The sequence below is a fragment of the Mixophyes fleayi genome, chromosome 2 (assembly GCF_038048845.1).
Source record: "Mixophyes fleayi isolate aMixFle1 chromosome 2, aMixFle1.hap1, whole genome shotgun sequence".
NCBI classification, from domain to species: Eukaryota; Metazoa; Chordata; class Amphibia; order Anura; family Limnodynastidae; genus Mixophyes; species Mixophyes fleayi.
In genome coordinates, this window is record NC_134403.1 from 31,593,464 (window position 1) to 31,609,968 (window position 16,505).

At 40.7% G+C, this 16,505-nt stretch overlaps 1 protein-coding gene and 1 long non-coding RNA gene across 2 annotated transcripts in view; one reads left to right on the plus strand and one right to left on the minus strand.

The window, feature by feature from the left end:
- LOC142140062 (uncharacterized) overlaps window positions 1–16,505 on the plus strand; it is a 177,740-nt gene that overhangs the window by 89,021 nt on the left and 72,214 nt on the right. The window lies entirely within an intron of this gene.
- LOC142140832 (coiled-coil domain-containing protein 82-like) overlaps window positions 1–16,505 on the minus strand; it is a 37,890-nt gene that overhangs the window by 8,441 nt on the left and 12,944 nt on the right. Inside the window, exons 4-7 of the mRNA XM_075198771.1 lie at window positions 15,771–15,863; window positions 14,386–14,510; window positions 11,846–12,016; window positions 9,441–9,620 (exon numbers count right to left, since the gene is read on the minus strand). Of these exons, the coding sequence (XP_075054872.1) occupies window positions 9,441–9,620; window positions 11,846–12,016; window positions 14,386–14,510; window positions 15,771–15,863 (569 nt within the window). The remainder of the gene's footprint in view (window positions 1–9,440; window positions 9,621–11,845; window positions 12,017–14,385; window positions 14,511–15,770; window positions 15,864–16,505) is intronic.

A 16,505-nucleotide genomic window follows, 5' to 3' on the forward strand; every position in this document is an offset into this window, starting at 1 on the left:
ACAGACCACCGAAATTTGACATTCATTCGGGAAGCTCGCTGTCTGAATCCTCGGCAGGCCCGCTGGGCATCATTCTTTGCTCGCTTCAACATGATTCTTACCTTCTGTCCAGGTGCTAAGAATGGGCGGGCAGACGCTCTATCTCGTTCTTTTGATGATACAGACCGCCTGAATCCATCGATTCCTCATTGCATTATTGACCCTTCGAACATCATTGCTATTACCAATACTGTAAAGGATGCTCCGCCCACAGGACGATCATTTGTGGAACCACAATTACGACTTAAGGTATTGCGTTGGGCCCATTCGTCCTGTATCGCGGGTCACGCTGGCATAAAGAAGACCACATTCCTTCTCTGCCGTCGTTTCTGGTGGCCTACCATACGCGCTGATATACGGGACTTTATTGCAGCATGTACCATTTGTGCCCAACACAAAACTTCCAGGAAGGTTCCTGCTGGGTTGCTCCAGCCCCTACCTACGCCTGATGCTCCCTGGGAGAGTATAGCCATGGATTTTATTACTGACCTTCCCCGCAGTTCTGGATTCAATACCATCTGGGTTGTCATTGACCGATTTTCTAAAATGGTGCATTTTATTCCTCTTTCAGGTCTACCTTCAGCCAGTCACTTAGCCGACACATTTATCAAGGAGATCTTCAGACTTCATGGTTGCCCTAAGGAAATTATCTCTGTCAGGGGAGTGCAATTCATCTCCCGGTTCTGGAGGGCTTTCTGTAAAAAACTGGGTACGGAGTTAAAATTCTCATCGGGATATCACCCCCAGACCAATGGTCAGACCGAGCGGATCAACCAGGATTTAGAGACTTTTCTCCGTTGCTTTACCGCTGATAATCAAAGCAGATGGTCACAATTCCTTCCCTGGGCAGAATTCTCACACAATCACCATGTCCATGAATCTACCGGGTTTTCTCCATTCTTTATTGTGACCGGGATGCATCCTATTATCCCAGATCCATTTCCCAATTCTTCCTCCTCTGTTCCAGCGGTGGACTCACTCTATCGAGAATTCTCTATCATTTGGGCCACAACCAAAGCAGCTCTGCAAAAGGCATCACAGCACCATAAGATCTTTGCAGATCGCCACCGAAGAGCTACTCCGCTATTGAAGGTAGGGGATCAAGTATGGCTTTCCACTAAAGATTTAAAACTCAAAGTACCATCTATGAAAATGGCTCCACGTTTTATTGGTCCTTACATCATCTCACAAGTTATTAATCCAGTGTGTGTTAAACTAAAGCTACCGGCTTCTTTACGATGTCATAATACTTTTCATGTGTCCCTACTCCGGCCATTGGTGCTTAACAGGTTCTTTGTACCTCCATCTCAACCTCCTCCTGTTCAAACCTCCTCTGGAACAGAGTTTGAGATCAGCCGAATTCTGGATGTCCGCATTCGCTACGGGCAACAACAGTTCCTTGTGCACTGGAAGGGATTTGGCCCGGAAGAAAGATCTTGGGTGGATAAACCGGACCTTCACGCTCCTCAGTTACTCAAGAGATTCCTCCAAACAAGGGGAGAAGGAGGAGGGCATACTGGCAGGCGCCGCTCGGCGGCCGCCCGCCCGTCCACACAGAGCGTCTGGTTGCCTAGCAACCAGACGCGTCACTTCCCCTTCCGCCCGGCCAGCTCAGACCTAGAAGCGTCCCCGTTGCTAGGCAACGGGACGCTGCATGAAGAGAGCGCTACGGCGCTGCAGGATGACTAGCGCTACGGCGCTACAGCTATGACAGCACTACTAGTGCTGAGGGCATTGGCTAGCAGCACTATTTAAGTCCCTCTGACCTCACCTCCTGTGCCAGAGTTTCAGGTCCTTTCCTGTCCTCCAGCGTTCCAGTGTTCCTGTGTTTATCTGTTTCCTGACCCTTGCCTTCCTCCAGTTTATTGCCGTTTGCCTGTGACCATTGTGACCCGGATTGCCTTGACTACCCCTTTTGGATCTCCCTTTTGTACCTCGCTGTCAGAACGTTATCGACCCGGCTTGATTCACACCCCGTTCGGATTCTTCTTGTGTACCTGCATTGCCCGCACCGTTGCCGAACCTGCCTGTCTGACATTCCTCTCGTGCTTCGCTATCTGACTCGTGGAAGGACCGCGACCTGCGTGTTTCCTGCAGCTAAGTCCATACCTCCTTGCGGGGGTCCCTGGTGAACAACAGGGGCACGTTAGACTCGGTACGCTATACTAGTCGTGACATACCTTTACTCTGTAACTGCCCACAGACCAAGAAAAGCCATGTTCATGGATAAAACACACAACCTGAATTTAAAACTAAACATTTTACATGTATAATCATGAATGGGTTGGAAATTGGAGACCTGTTGAATGAAGGCAAATAGCACCAAATAGCACCAAAAGCTTCTGATGGCAAAAACGAAAAAAGTTCTAACGGCGCTCACATCTGTTCTAAAAACGGGCAATCTGCTGGGTAAAGGAGTGCCAGTCATTGGCTTCAGAACAAAACAAAAATCATCTCATATGGTATTCTAATGAGCTTGTTTCTAGTAATTCAATTAACAAGCATGATGCGATATACTAATTTTTTATAAAAAATTGCACATCATTTTCTGATTAAACTCTTCAGGTGCTTCGCCGAACTATTTTGTATCCCCGGCAGCATTGATGTTATCGCCTGATTTACTATACAACACAAGAAAAAGATAGGAACTTTCTTCCATCCTGTTTTCAAAAGCATTATAGAATTATTGTGGATCATCTTGTGTCTAATGCTTAGCACTAGTAAAGAACTTGGATTGCTCTATACTAGGGATGAGCGCACTCGGATTTATGAAATCCGAGCCCACCCGAACGTTGCGGATCCGAGTCGGATCCGAGACAGATCCGGGTATTGGCGCCAAATTCAAATCTGAAACTGAGGCTCTGACTCATAATCCCGTTGTCGGATCTCGCGATACTCGGATCCTATAAATTCCCCGCTAGTCGCCGCCATCTTCACTCGGGCATTGATCAGGGTAGAGGGAGGGTGTGTTAGGTGGTCCTCTGTCCTGGTAGATCTCGTGCTGTGCTGTTTAGTTCTGTGCTGTGCTGTTTAGTTCTGTGCTGTGCTGTGCTGTGCTGTGCTGTGCTGTGCTGTGCTGTGTTCTGCAGTATCAGTCCAGTGGTGCTGTGTGCTGTGCTCTGTCCTTCTGAGGTCAGTGGTGCTGCTGGGTCCAGTGCTGTGTCCTGTTCAGTCCAGTGGTGCTGTGTCCTGTGCTCTGTGCTTCTAAGGGCATAGTTATTTCCCCAATATTCCCCTGTGTTTAAAAAAATAAAAAAAAGTTATTTAAAAAAATACCAAAAACTAATTTAATTTTTTTTAATTACCACAAAATTTGCACAACCAATCCTGCAGTATAAGCCCATTGGTACTGCAATATTACCAAGTTCACACATTCAGCAGTAAAAGTCCAGTGGTACTGCAGTATTACAAAGTTTACACATTCTGCAGTATCAGTCCAGTGTGCTCTGTCCTGCTGAGTTCCGTAGTGCTGCTGGGTCCTGTGCCGTGTCCTGTTCAGTCCAGTGGTGCTGTGTCCTGTGCTCTGTGCTTCTAAGGGCATAGTTATTTCCTCATTATTCCCAAGTTTTTAAAAAATAAAAAAAAAGTTAAAAAAAAATTACAATTAAAAATTAAAAAAAAAATATATATAATTATAACCAAATTTGCAAAACCAATCCAGCAGTATAAGTCCATTGGTACTGCAATATTACAAAGTTCACACATTCTGCAGTATCAGTCCAGTGGTGCTGTGTCCTGTGCTCTGTCCTGCTGAGTTCCGTAGTGCTGCTGGGTCCTGTGCCGTGTCCTGTTCAGTCCAGTGGTGCTGTGTACTGTGCTCTGTGCTTCTAAGGGCATAGTTATTTCCCCATTATTCCCAAGTTTTTAAAAAATAAAAAAAAAAGTAAAAAAAAATAAAAAATTTAAAAAAAAAAAAATATATATAATAATTATAACCAAATTTGCAAAACCAATCCAGCAGTATAAGTCCATTGGTACTGCAATATTACAAAGTTCACACATTCTGCAGTATCAGTCCAGTGGTGCTGTGTCCTGTGCTCTGTCCTGCTGAGTTCCGTAGTGCTGCTGGGTTCTGTGCCGTGTCCTGTTCAGTCCAGTGGTGCTGTGTCCTGTGCTCTGTGCTTCTAAGGGCATAGTTATTTCCCCATTATTCCCAAGTTTTTAAAAAATAAAAAAAAAGTAAAAAAAAATAAAAAATTTAAAAAAAAAAAAAAATATAATAATTATAACCAAATTTGCAAAACCAATACAGCAGTATAAGTCCATTGGTACTGCAATATTACCAAGTTCACACATTCTGCAGTATCTTGTGCTACATATAATGGAGACCAAAAATTTGGAGGATAAAGTAGGGAAAGATCAAGACCCACTTCCTCCTAATGCTGAAGCTGCTGCCACTAGTCATGACATAGACGATGAAATGCCATCAACGTCGTCTTCCAAGCCCGATGCCCAATCTCGTAGTACCGGGCATGTAAAATCCAAAAACCCCAAGTTAAGAAAAAGTAGCAAAAAGAGAAACTTAAAATCATCTGAGGAGAAACGTAAAGTTGCCAATATGCCATTTACGACACGGAGTGGCAAGGAACGGCTTAGGCCCTGGCCCGTGTTCATGACTAGTGGTTCAGCTTCACCCACGGATCTTAGCCCTCCTCCTCCTCCCCCCCCTACAAAAAATTGGAATTCAGACCAGTTGAGGGTTTTATTATTATATTGTGGGGACCACTCTATCTATACCACACTACAACTCTATACCACTCTATTTAATACTTTAATTCTATTTAATACTTTAATTCTATTTAATACTTTAATTCTATTACTAATTACCATAAAGAGGAACTGCCGCTTCTATTTAATACTTTAATTCTATTAGTAGTTACCATAAAGAGGAACAAAATAAACCAATTTTACCAAAAGTATAATATGACTTAGACTTACAAACACTACACTTGAAAGATGGTGCCTTTAAATGAAAAAGTCAGTCTTCATTGCACGACTATGTGCAACAGGGACAGTTTTTTGGTTTACAAAGTCAACCAATAACACTTCGACCCTGTCTGTCTTTAACATACTTGATGGGATCTCAATGACGAATTGTCTGTACCATGTTTGGAGGAGGTATTGTGGCCCCGGTATCAAATTGGGTACCGGGGCCACCCCACTACGCAGTCCAGATACTTGTTTGGTGGAATTCAGACCAGTTGAGGGTGTATTTATTTTATTGTGGCCCCGGCACCAAATTTACTACCGGGGCCACTCCACTGTGCAGTCCATATTTAGGTGTATCATATATTAAACAACGGTGACAGTTGATGCCCAATTTTTTAATTATATTGTGGCCTCGGTACCAAATTGTGTACCGGGGCCACCACACTACGCAGTCCATACCCTTTTTTGGTGGAATTCTGACACGTGGAGGGTTTTTTAATTATATTGTGGCCTCGGTACCAAATTGTGTACCGGGGCCACCACACTACGCAGTCAAGATAGATAGATGCGTATCATAGATAAAGTACATTCAGTGGTGTGGGGCAAATTGAAAAATATTCAAAATGCACTGACATTATCAAAAACAAGAGGTTGTCACACGCTAAAACTCCAACATGTATATGATGGAGAGGATGGAGGAGCAGCCGTATGTGTAGTGTAATGCAGACCTGTTGAAGGTTTTTTATATATTTTATTGTGGTGCCCAGTGCCCACTCCTCTAGGCAGTCCAGGTACATTTATTGGTGCGAATCATAAAAGTTCAGGGTTTTTAATATATATTGTGGTGACCCCCTCCTCTACGCAGTCCAGGTACATTTATTGGTGCGATTCATAAAAGTTCAGGGTTTTTAATATATTGTGGTGACCCACTCCTCTACGCAGTCCAGGTACATTTATTGGTGCGATTCATAAAAGTTCAGGGTTTTTAAGATATTGTGGTGACCCACTCCTCTACGCAGTCCAGGTACATTTATTGGTGCGATTCATAAAAGTTCAGGGTTTTTAAGATATTGTGGTGACCCACTCCTCTACGCAGTCCAGGTACATTTATTGGTGCGATTCATAAAAGTTCAGGGTTTTTAAGATATTGTGGTGACCCACTCCTCTACGCAGTCCAGGTACATTTATTGGTGCGATTCATAAAAGTTCAGGGTTTTTAATATATATTGTGGTGACCCACTCCTCTACGCAGTCCAGGTACATTTATTGGTGCGAATCATACAAGTTGATGGTTTTCTTATTATATATATTGTGGTGACCCACTCCTCTACGCAGTCCAGGTACATTTATTGGTGCGATTCATAAAAGTTCAGGGTTTTTAAGATATTGTGGTGACCCACTCCTCTACGCAGTCCAGGTACATTTATTGGTGCGAATCATAAAAGTTCAGGGTTTTTAATATATATTGTGGTGACCCACTCCTCTACGCAGCCCAGGTACATTTATTGGTGCGAATCATAAAAGTTCAGGGTTTTTAATATATATTGTGGTGACCCACTCCTCTACGCAGTCCAGGTACATTTATTGGTGCGATTCATAAAAGTTCAGGGTTTTTAATATATTGTGGTGACCCACTCCTCTACGCAGTCCAGGTACATTTATTGGTGCGAATCATAAAAGTTCAGGGTTTTTAATATATATTGTGGTGACCCACTCCTCTACGCAGTCCAGGTACATTTATTGGTGCGAATCATAAAAGTTCAGGGTTTTTAATATATATTGTGGTGACCCACTCCTCTACGCAGTCCAGGTACATTTATTGGTGCGATTCATAAAAGTTCAGGGTTTTTAATATATTGTGGTGACCCACTCCTCTACGCAGTCCAGGTACATTTATTGGTGCGAATCATAAAAGTTCAGGGTTTTTAATATATATTGTGGTGACCCACTCCTCTACGCAGTCCAGGTACATTTATTGGTGCGATTCATAAAAGTTCAGGGTTTTTACTATATTGTGGTGACCCACTCCTCTACGCAGTCCAGGTACATTTATTGGTGCGATTCATAAAAGTTCAGGGTTTTTAAGATATTGTGGTGACCCACTCCTCTACGCAGTCCAGGTACATTTATTGGTGCGATTCATAAAAGTTCAGGGTTTTTAATATATATTGTGGTGACCCACTCCTCTACGCAGTCCAGGTACATTTATTGGTGCGATTCATAAAAGTTCAGGGTTTTTAATATATTGTGGTGACCCACTCCTCTACGCAGTCCAGGTACATTTATTGGTGCGATTCATAAAAGTTCAGGGTTTTTAAGATATTGTGGTGACCCACTCCTCTACGCAGTCCAGGTACATTTATTGGTGCGATTCATAAAAGTTCAGGGTTTTTAAGATATTGTGGTGACCCACTCCTCTACGCAGTCCAGGTACATTTATTGGTGCGATTCATAAAAGTTCAGGGTTTTTAATATATATTGTGGTGACCCACTCCTCTACGCAGTCCAGGTACATTTATTGGTGCGATTCATAAAAGTTCAGGGTTTTTAATATATTGTGGTGACCCACTCCTCTACGCAGTCCAGGTACATTTATTGGTGCGATTCATAAAAGTTCAGGGTTTTTAAGATATTGTGGTGACCCACTCCTCTACGCAGTCCAGGTACATTTATTGGTGCGATTCATAAAAGTTCAGGGTTTTTAAGATATTGTGGTGACCCACTCCTCTACGCAGTCCAGGTACATTTATTGGTGCGATTCATAAAAGTTCAGGGTTTTTAATATATATTGTGGTGACCCACTCCTCTACGCAGTCCAGGTACATTTATTGGTGCGATTCATAAAAGTTCAGGGTTTTTAATATATATTGTGGTGACCCACTCCTCTACGCAGTCCAGGTACATTTATTGGTGCGAATCATAAAAGTTCAGGGTTTTTAATATATATTGTGGTGACCCACTCCTCTACGCAGTCCAGAAAGATACCTTGTTGCAACGTTTTGGACTAATAACTATATTGTGAGGTGTTCAGAATACACTGTAAATTAGTGGAAATGCTTGTTATTGAATGTTATTGAGGTTAATAATAGCCTAGGAGTGAAAATAAGCCCAAAAACTTGATTTTTAAACTTTTTATGTTTTTTTCAAAAAAAATCCGAATCCAAAACCTTAAATCCGAACCGAGACCTTTCGTCAAGTGTTTTGCGAGACAAATCCGAACCCCAAAAATAACGAAAATCCGGATCCAAAACACAAAACACGAGACCTCAAAAGTCGCCGGTGCACATCCCTACTCTATACATACATGGATTACTGCCTGCAAAATCTTATGCCTAGATGATCTTACTACCATGAGCAACAGATGATAAAATTGGCACTGACTGTACTAATACCTATTTATCTCAAGTTTGTTTTTAAATTAGATTGGCTGAGAATTTAAAACCACTATACACGCTGAAGTTGGAAGATAAAACTATGGCAAATTCAAAATATCTAATACGCTCAATAATTATTGGAGTATAATACAAGTTGTGCATTTTCCGCTATTTTAAGTCATGCTGAATACAGTTACCCGTGAGAGAGAGAGAATTTTAGAGGGCCCAATAGGTGTGTAATGCAGGAAATGGACATAGAGAGTAATAGTATTAGAATTATACAGAAAAGAGTATGGTTAGGGATAATTAAGTTCTAGAATGTTGGGAATGTAGATATAGAATGTTCGGGATAATCATTGCAGAGTTAGATAGAGATAAATGTATATTGCAGAGTTATAGATAAAATAGAGATAAATATTGCAGAATGAAGTGAGAAGAGTTTGCAGGGTCAAACAGAGTGGAGTGCACTCCCAGCGCACTTAGCACCCACACATGCGCGATAACGACATAGCGCACCTCTGATGACGTCATCGTACCTAGCTGGAAAGCTCCATTGAGCACAGGCCGACTGGAGCTGCCTTACACAATGACATTGAGCATGCGCCTGGAACAGCACATGTACTGAGCAAATCCACCATTGCGCGTGCACCAGAAATGATACAAGCGCAGAGTAAATGCGCTACTGTGCATGCGCCGGAAAGGCACATGGCGCAGTACATTATGGTCAATGTACACAGGAATCCTAGAAGAATTCTCAAGTGGTCTAACCATGCCCTACGAGATAACATCATTGTAGGGACATGTACACAAGCAGTCACTGCATTACACACGCTCCTGTCCAAGTATATCAGGGATTGGAGTTCCTCCATCGTTGAACACATGAGTGCTAAAAATGGTCACTTAGAATGTTGGGAATTCAAGCCTGAAGTTTGTGTGCATGTAATATTATTAATATAATATAATGTAGTATATGAACTTACACACATATTGTAGGAAACATTAAGCATTGTGAGTATAACGGTGTAATCCAGCAACTGACCACATAGCTCTTACGGCTGAGCACGGACTCATTGCCTAGTTACCATTTAAATACCTTACCTTATTAATAAATTCTTCCTCTTCCATCTTAGACAAAGCCCTGTCTACTAATTCTTTGGCAGGGACTTCCTCAATTTCCTCAAGAAATGGGATGCAGCGTTGGTACAGATGGTATTTGTAATGCTGAGTCTGGTGATACACTTTGGTGCGACTAGCACAAACATTGCCGACAAACAATACCTAGATAAAGAAACCTTACTGTTTATTTATATAAACATAAAAGACATAATAGATTATTTGTGTTTGTTACAGCATTTATTTCTGTCCCAAGATAAGTATAAATTAAAATCCAAAGCTTTATCAAAACATGACGTTTGATTGTTTTGCAAATATATCTTCTATTTTATTTCTAGACGTTAGAGATTAAACAACAGGATCTAATGCAGCGTTCTCCAACTTTCTCATGACTTAGCCAAGCTTTATGTTAGGAGTATGATGCAACCAGAATTTGTTTTGGGTTAAGAAGATCTATATGGATTCTAATTGTCTGGCCAAGTGATTGCAGATCCTGATTTTTCCAGTAATTACACAGCACAGAACATAGCGCTGTTGTATCCTGGAGACTGTATGTATCATTTAGACCTCTTCTGATTTATTTTAATATGGAAATCACAGTTTGGATTCAAGTCAGTATTAGGATGAATCATTTGTTGAATTCTACCAATGTGATGAAAACACTGGAATATATGAAAGTGACATATGTAATAAAAAGTCCAAATGTCCAGTCGCTTATGAATTATCTATTAATATCTGCAGGGGTAAAAAGGAAACACTGAAATTATTGAAGGGAATGGTCATAGATTGGTGGTGAGAACGACTTCTCTAAAGCAAGCAGACCTGTAAGAATAATGTTAAAGAAACAAGATATCCTGTGGTCATTTTAGTTTTTCCACCGTATGAAATAACATAACAACATTTACAATTCTAACAAATGATTGGAACATTGTAGTTCTCACACACAGATTATTCCAATTTATACAGCGGTTTGAAGAATAACAGGCCTGATGCAGTGGAAGATATTGGAGCTTGTAGACAGAACATCTACAACTCCATCCACTGTTTGGTAGAACCATAAATAACTGAAATATTCATCCATCATATAATGAAACCACTCCAGTGAGCTTTACCTCCCACCTATTTGATAACAGAGCAGGGTGGCGCTTCTCTTTCTTGCATCACTTAGGACTGCAAAGAATTTGTCTTGCAGTCACCTACACAGCAGAGTGTTTTGTAAAGATTGGGTCACTTACACACGGGAACATGACCAGTGCTGCTTGACAGACATGTTGTGCTTTTCCATTTGTACATGTTAACCCAAAGCAGCAGCATTTTAACAAGAACCTATGGACAGGGGGGCTGACGTGGAGTAGGAGTCATGTGCGTTTAAAAAATCGCTCTATAAAGCTGTACGCAAAAATAGCGTATTTATGTCCATATGCAGAACAATAAGCATCTTGAGCTACGTCTAGCTCTAAACCAGCGAGGGCTTATGCTTACTTACACTCAGAGCCACTTACACCCAACCAGGCCAACCAGGCCATAAGCACAAGAAACGTTTTGTTAACGTTTGTTTTGATAGCGCCTGATTGCTATTAGGTTTGATTTTTAATTTAAAAAAAGTCTATAATAATGCAGATATAATATTCCTTCTTTCATACGAATTAAAGTAACACAAAAGTAATTTTAAAATACACCCACAAAATAACGTAATCAGCATCAGAGGTGAATTCCCAATCAGCCAATCAGAAGCGGTTGCTAGTGCTGGTTCATCCCCATCAGCGGGTGTCTGCAGCCGCTTTCAGGCACCCGCAATGGTTACGGCTATTGGCAGGCGTATATATACCTTCATACAGGTACGTCTAAGTTCACAATTACGCGATCATGCCCTTATTATACTCAATCTGCTTTCGCCCGCCTCTTCCACCACCCTCTCCATCTCTCCAAGCGTAAGCGGGTACAAAGCACCAAACCTGAATACAGACTTACACTTTTTTTGTGGTTATACGCAGTTAAATTTGTGTATTTTTCATTAAGCAAAAGGATGGACGCCCAACTCACCATCTGCCCCAATGTGTTCTGGATTGTGTGATGTAAAGTTAACGCATTTTACCTTTTAACAAACTAGTAGTGAAAAGAAAGTGCATGTTCTCTTTGCGCTTTAATCATAAAACTTAAAATTTTGGGGGGTTTAGCTGTCCGTGAAAAAGACACAGTCCGCACTGGCACAACGGATAATGCCCACATTTCACCCCTTAATCTGTTTACATCCATGTCACAGTTATAATCCAATGATACAAGCAAGGTTTACACCGGCATTACCAATAGCAACTCCGTCATTTCATTTTATGACGCCATTTGTACAAATGAAATCATGGAAAGTCTGTACCATACACTAGTGTTTTTACCTGTTTATCATTTGGCAGAAAGTCATCATTTTCTAGCGTTTCCTTGTCGTAGGCTTGTCCTGATAAGGTCACCTGGAAACTGCAGTGTCGTTGTAACTTACACGCGTCACAATGTTGGTGCTCAGACCCTATTCCTTTTATGCCAAGGTCAGGGTAGCAGCTTACCCTCTCCTGCAAGAATAATCAGAATAAATACAACCATACCAAACTTTTTCCCTTTGTGGTGGACAGAAACATAGAATGAACATTTACCAGTAATTAGGTCTAAGGGGAGTCATGGAGATTACATTAGATGGCAGGTGAATCTATACATTGTTTAAATTTAATAAAGCAGTATTCATATTTGTCAATTTAAATTCTGCAATGCCATATTTTTAGACCAGTAAGGGAACATTTATCATTTTTAAGTACAGTACTTAGCCCGCTTGGAACAGTAGCCAAAATTGGAATCATGGAGAGTATGGATTATAGAGGTGATATAGGATTAAACTAGTATCTCACACCATTGCATATGACAATATACCTGGTGGTATGGAGGTAAAAGGGATTGGCTGCACAGAGGGATCACTGAAATACAATGCTTTTATACAACAATTGATTGCATACTTTCTTTTATTCCGCTATAGTATATTTTATTGTCTAAGTATGTCAATGGTACATTTATAGACAGCTTTGTGTCAGTGATAAGACCTTTCCATAGACACAGTATTTGCAGCCTGTTGAAGTTTATTCTCCAGCAACAAAGAAAGGGTTAATATTAGCAGTATAATCTGGTTTGACCTGGTGAGTTATGCTGGCAACATACATGGACTAATTTTGCTATTGTCCTGCAAAACAATTGGATAGTTCAAAGTTTTGCAAACACCAAGGAAGATAACTTCACTTGGAGTATCGCTTGCTGGCTGCTATACATCTCTGGTCCATCAAGACTAACACCTCTACCTGATATCGTGCACCTAGTTACCTGTTACCTAATTTTAGAGAAGAAATCCAGTTGCTAGAGAAAGAGGAAGCTGGTGGGAATAAATAGCCCAATGCGTCCTCTGCTTGGCCATTAATTAGGAACTGATGAAGCTCATTGAGTGATTAGAAATATCTGGGAATAGTCTGACAACAATTTCAATCCAAAGGATAATTGTCTCAGCGGCAGAGGAGGAAGGCAACATCCATGGTTCAAGCCCCTGGCTGGTTCAGGTCTGGACATTACCTAGTTGCTATCAAATATACCCTAGTCTGCCTCTCTCTGTCTGTGTGTGTGTGTATGTGTTAGGGAATTTAAACTGTAAGCTCCAATGGGGCAGGGACTGATATGAGTGAGTTCTCTGTACAGCGCTGCGGAATTAGTGGAATTAACTCTAATGTGATGTTATTGGCCCATATGTGTGCCCCCCTCCCCCATTTGTCCAGAAAGAGAAAGATGGTCCACCCAACTCCACATTCTTCAGATATCTCTTAAACAAACTATTAGCTCTCAGTTTCCAGTATTTCATGTCATCTAGAATATCTCATTGGAGGAGATCCAGAGGACCAGCCCATTAGGAAGGCTCTCTCCAGTATATAATTCATATTGAACACCCTGGCCTGATTCATTAAGGAAAGTGAAGCAAGAAAATGAGTACCTTTTAACCTTGGCAAAACCATGTTACAATCCAAGGGGTGCATATTAGTTTATTTTTTTGCACATAAGTTAAATAATGGCTGTTTTTTCATGTAGCACACAAATACTTGATAGCTCTATTTGCACACTGACGTTAATAGTTGATCTAGGACATGCCCTACCCCAATACAACATGGTTTTGCCAAGGTCCAAAGTTACTCCTTTTTTTGCCTTACTTTCCTTAATGTAGCCCAATGAGTTTTGACCAGCTCTGTCCAAGAATAGAATGCATTATACCTGTTTGGCCACAACACTGGTCACACTGGCAGACAGTACGTCTCTCCATATGGCCTTGTCCAGTATTTGGTCAATTTTTTGGAGGCGGTTATTGGATAGACAGGTAGCAATTATAATCAGCTCAGTGTTTCTTCCCCTGGGTCTACTTATTAGACCATATGTTTCTAAATAGCTCAAACATTACTACTCCTTCAACTAAAAAAAGGGCCCAGGTGGAAGCGGATCATCAATAGTGGCATAGTTTTCTTACCTATCTTTTAAGAGGCACCATGGTGCCACATATATAAAGAATTGATGGCACGCACCATGTGTATCTTGAGGATGCCATCGTCTCTGTTCATCTTTAAGCTACATGTCTACAGATGCATCACTTTTGCCCAGACAATGGCACAATCTGATGCGCCCCGAAGCTTTATCTTGCTGCAATAAACAATTAGCTTGGAAGCAAGGTTACACGCAAACAGCAAGAACACTGTGATGTAAACCTGGTCCTGGATCACACTGTTCAGTTCAACACAACCTGCTCCATCTGTATGACACTTGTGCTTATTTTTGTTCTCTTCTTGTTGTATTTGTAAAATGCATAAATTGAAGCTATTGAAAATGCCGAGGAAGAAAGTGAGGAACAGATGGAGATGGAGCGCACCTTGTAAGAGCTGGTCCAGCGACAGCTTGTGGTCAGTTTCTCCAGGCGAGGGGCTAGGATACGTTCCTGTAAGTAATTCAGTGATCTCAACAAGTCTTTAGCATATCTCTTTTCCCTTGTTCTTTCTATATGGAAAAATAAACATATATTATTGTTATTGTGCATTTATTTATATTGTGCCAAAATTCAGCAGCGCCAGACTGTGGGCAAATACATGATATTCAGGAAGCATAAATACAAGAAGAACATAAAATAAAGCGTAATACTATACATAAGATGTAATAGGTAAGGTATATAACAAACTAGTGCTAAACATAACATGCAAGAGGTCTGATACAAGGATGTACAGGTGGGTGACGTGGAGAAGAGGTAACTCTGATCGTGAGAGCTTACAATCTAATGAGAAATCTACATGACTGGCATTAGAACATCACATAAAATGAAACACCAGCATGTCCACACTGCTATATAACCACTGAACATAATAAAATACCTAAATAAACATAGAGGCTGGATAATTAGCTTCCTATGATAACTGGCCTTGGGGGTGGGGGTATGGTTTTGTGCCTGTGGTAAGGAAATTACACTGGAAGCTCCACTGGTGCAGGGACCGATCTCAATGAATAAACTGTTTGTACAGAATAATATGTCGGCGCTATATAAATAAAGAGCAATAATAGTAATGAATTAATCTCTTTCTATATGTCACATATTTGCATCAGCAGTTCTTGGCTTCTGTATAAGTGGAAATATGTTTATATACAACCATCACAGAAGTAAATTGTAAAGTACCCCTTGCCATAAAGGGTAACACTTTTTGCACTGTTGTGCTTCCCTCTCCTGTTGTTTGGGAACAGCTAGCAGAGTGGTGGCGGTCCCTACTTAGTCTGGGCAAATGGGAGAGCACAATGGCTTAGTGGTTAGCACTTCTGCCTCACAGCACTGGGGTCATGAGTTCGATTCTCAACCACAGCCTTATCTGTGTGGAGTTTGTATGTTCTCCCCATGTTTGCGTGGGTTTTTTCCAGGTGCTCCGGTTTCCTCCCACACTCCAAAAACATATTAGTAGGTTAATTGGCTGCTATTAAATTGACCTTAGTCCCTCTCTCTCTCTGTCTGTGTGTGTGTGTGTGTGTGTGTGTATGTTAGGGAATTTAGACTGTAAGCTCCAATGGAGCAGGGACGTGATGTGAATGACAAAATATTCTCTGTACAGTTCTGCGGAATTGATGGCGCTATAAATAAATGATGATGATGATGATGATCCCTGCATGAAACATAAAAACTTTGTATTCTTAATTGAACAGCATCACAGTCTCTCTTACGATAACTAATAAAGACTTATGACAACTAGGCAATGTTAAGGGAAGAATTAATTTTCTTACCATACAGTGTTGTCAGAAACGTATTATCAGCTATATTAATTAGGAATGCCTTAATCACTTTCTGAAGGTGAGAATGCAAATCACTGCAGGCAACTGTAAAGCAAAGTATAAGATGCATGTTTATTTTTTAAAGAAAATATATAATTGGATTATTTATAGTTTGCATATAAATATTTGGCAATACTGCCTAGGTCATAGTCATGTTTCAATACCCAGAATCCTTTGCAGGTATCATGGTTTAATCGCTTGTGTACACGGTTGTTTTTTTCTAGTTTTTCAGAGGCATCTTCTATACCTTTAAAACTATAATAAAACATACAGGCTCTCCTTAAGCGGTAGGAGCAAAGTAAAACAAAGAACAAATTTGTTTCTGGACAGACCATGTTACAATGCAAGGGGAGCAAATATATTTATTTTTTGGGATACAGGGAAAATAGTGGCTGTTTTTCCATATAGCACACAAATACCCGACAGCTTAATTTTATACCTCAGGGTATCTAAATGCTTCTTCATAAACTTCAAAAAAGGATTTAGAACAGAATAGAAAAATTTGCCTAAAAACAAACATAAATATTTTTCTTTAATGTATTTATTTTTTTCCAATGTATCAGAAGTTTCCATGCTCCAGGATGCTGCAGAAAGAAAACCCTCTTAAATGCTAGATGGTATTTTTTGTAAAAGGAACTGAATACCTCCTGAAAAACTCCCCTTGTGCAGACTCAGCGTTTACCTGTA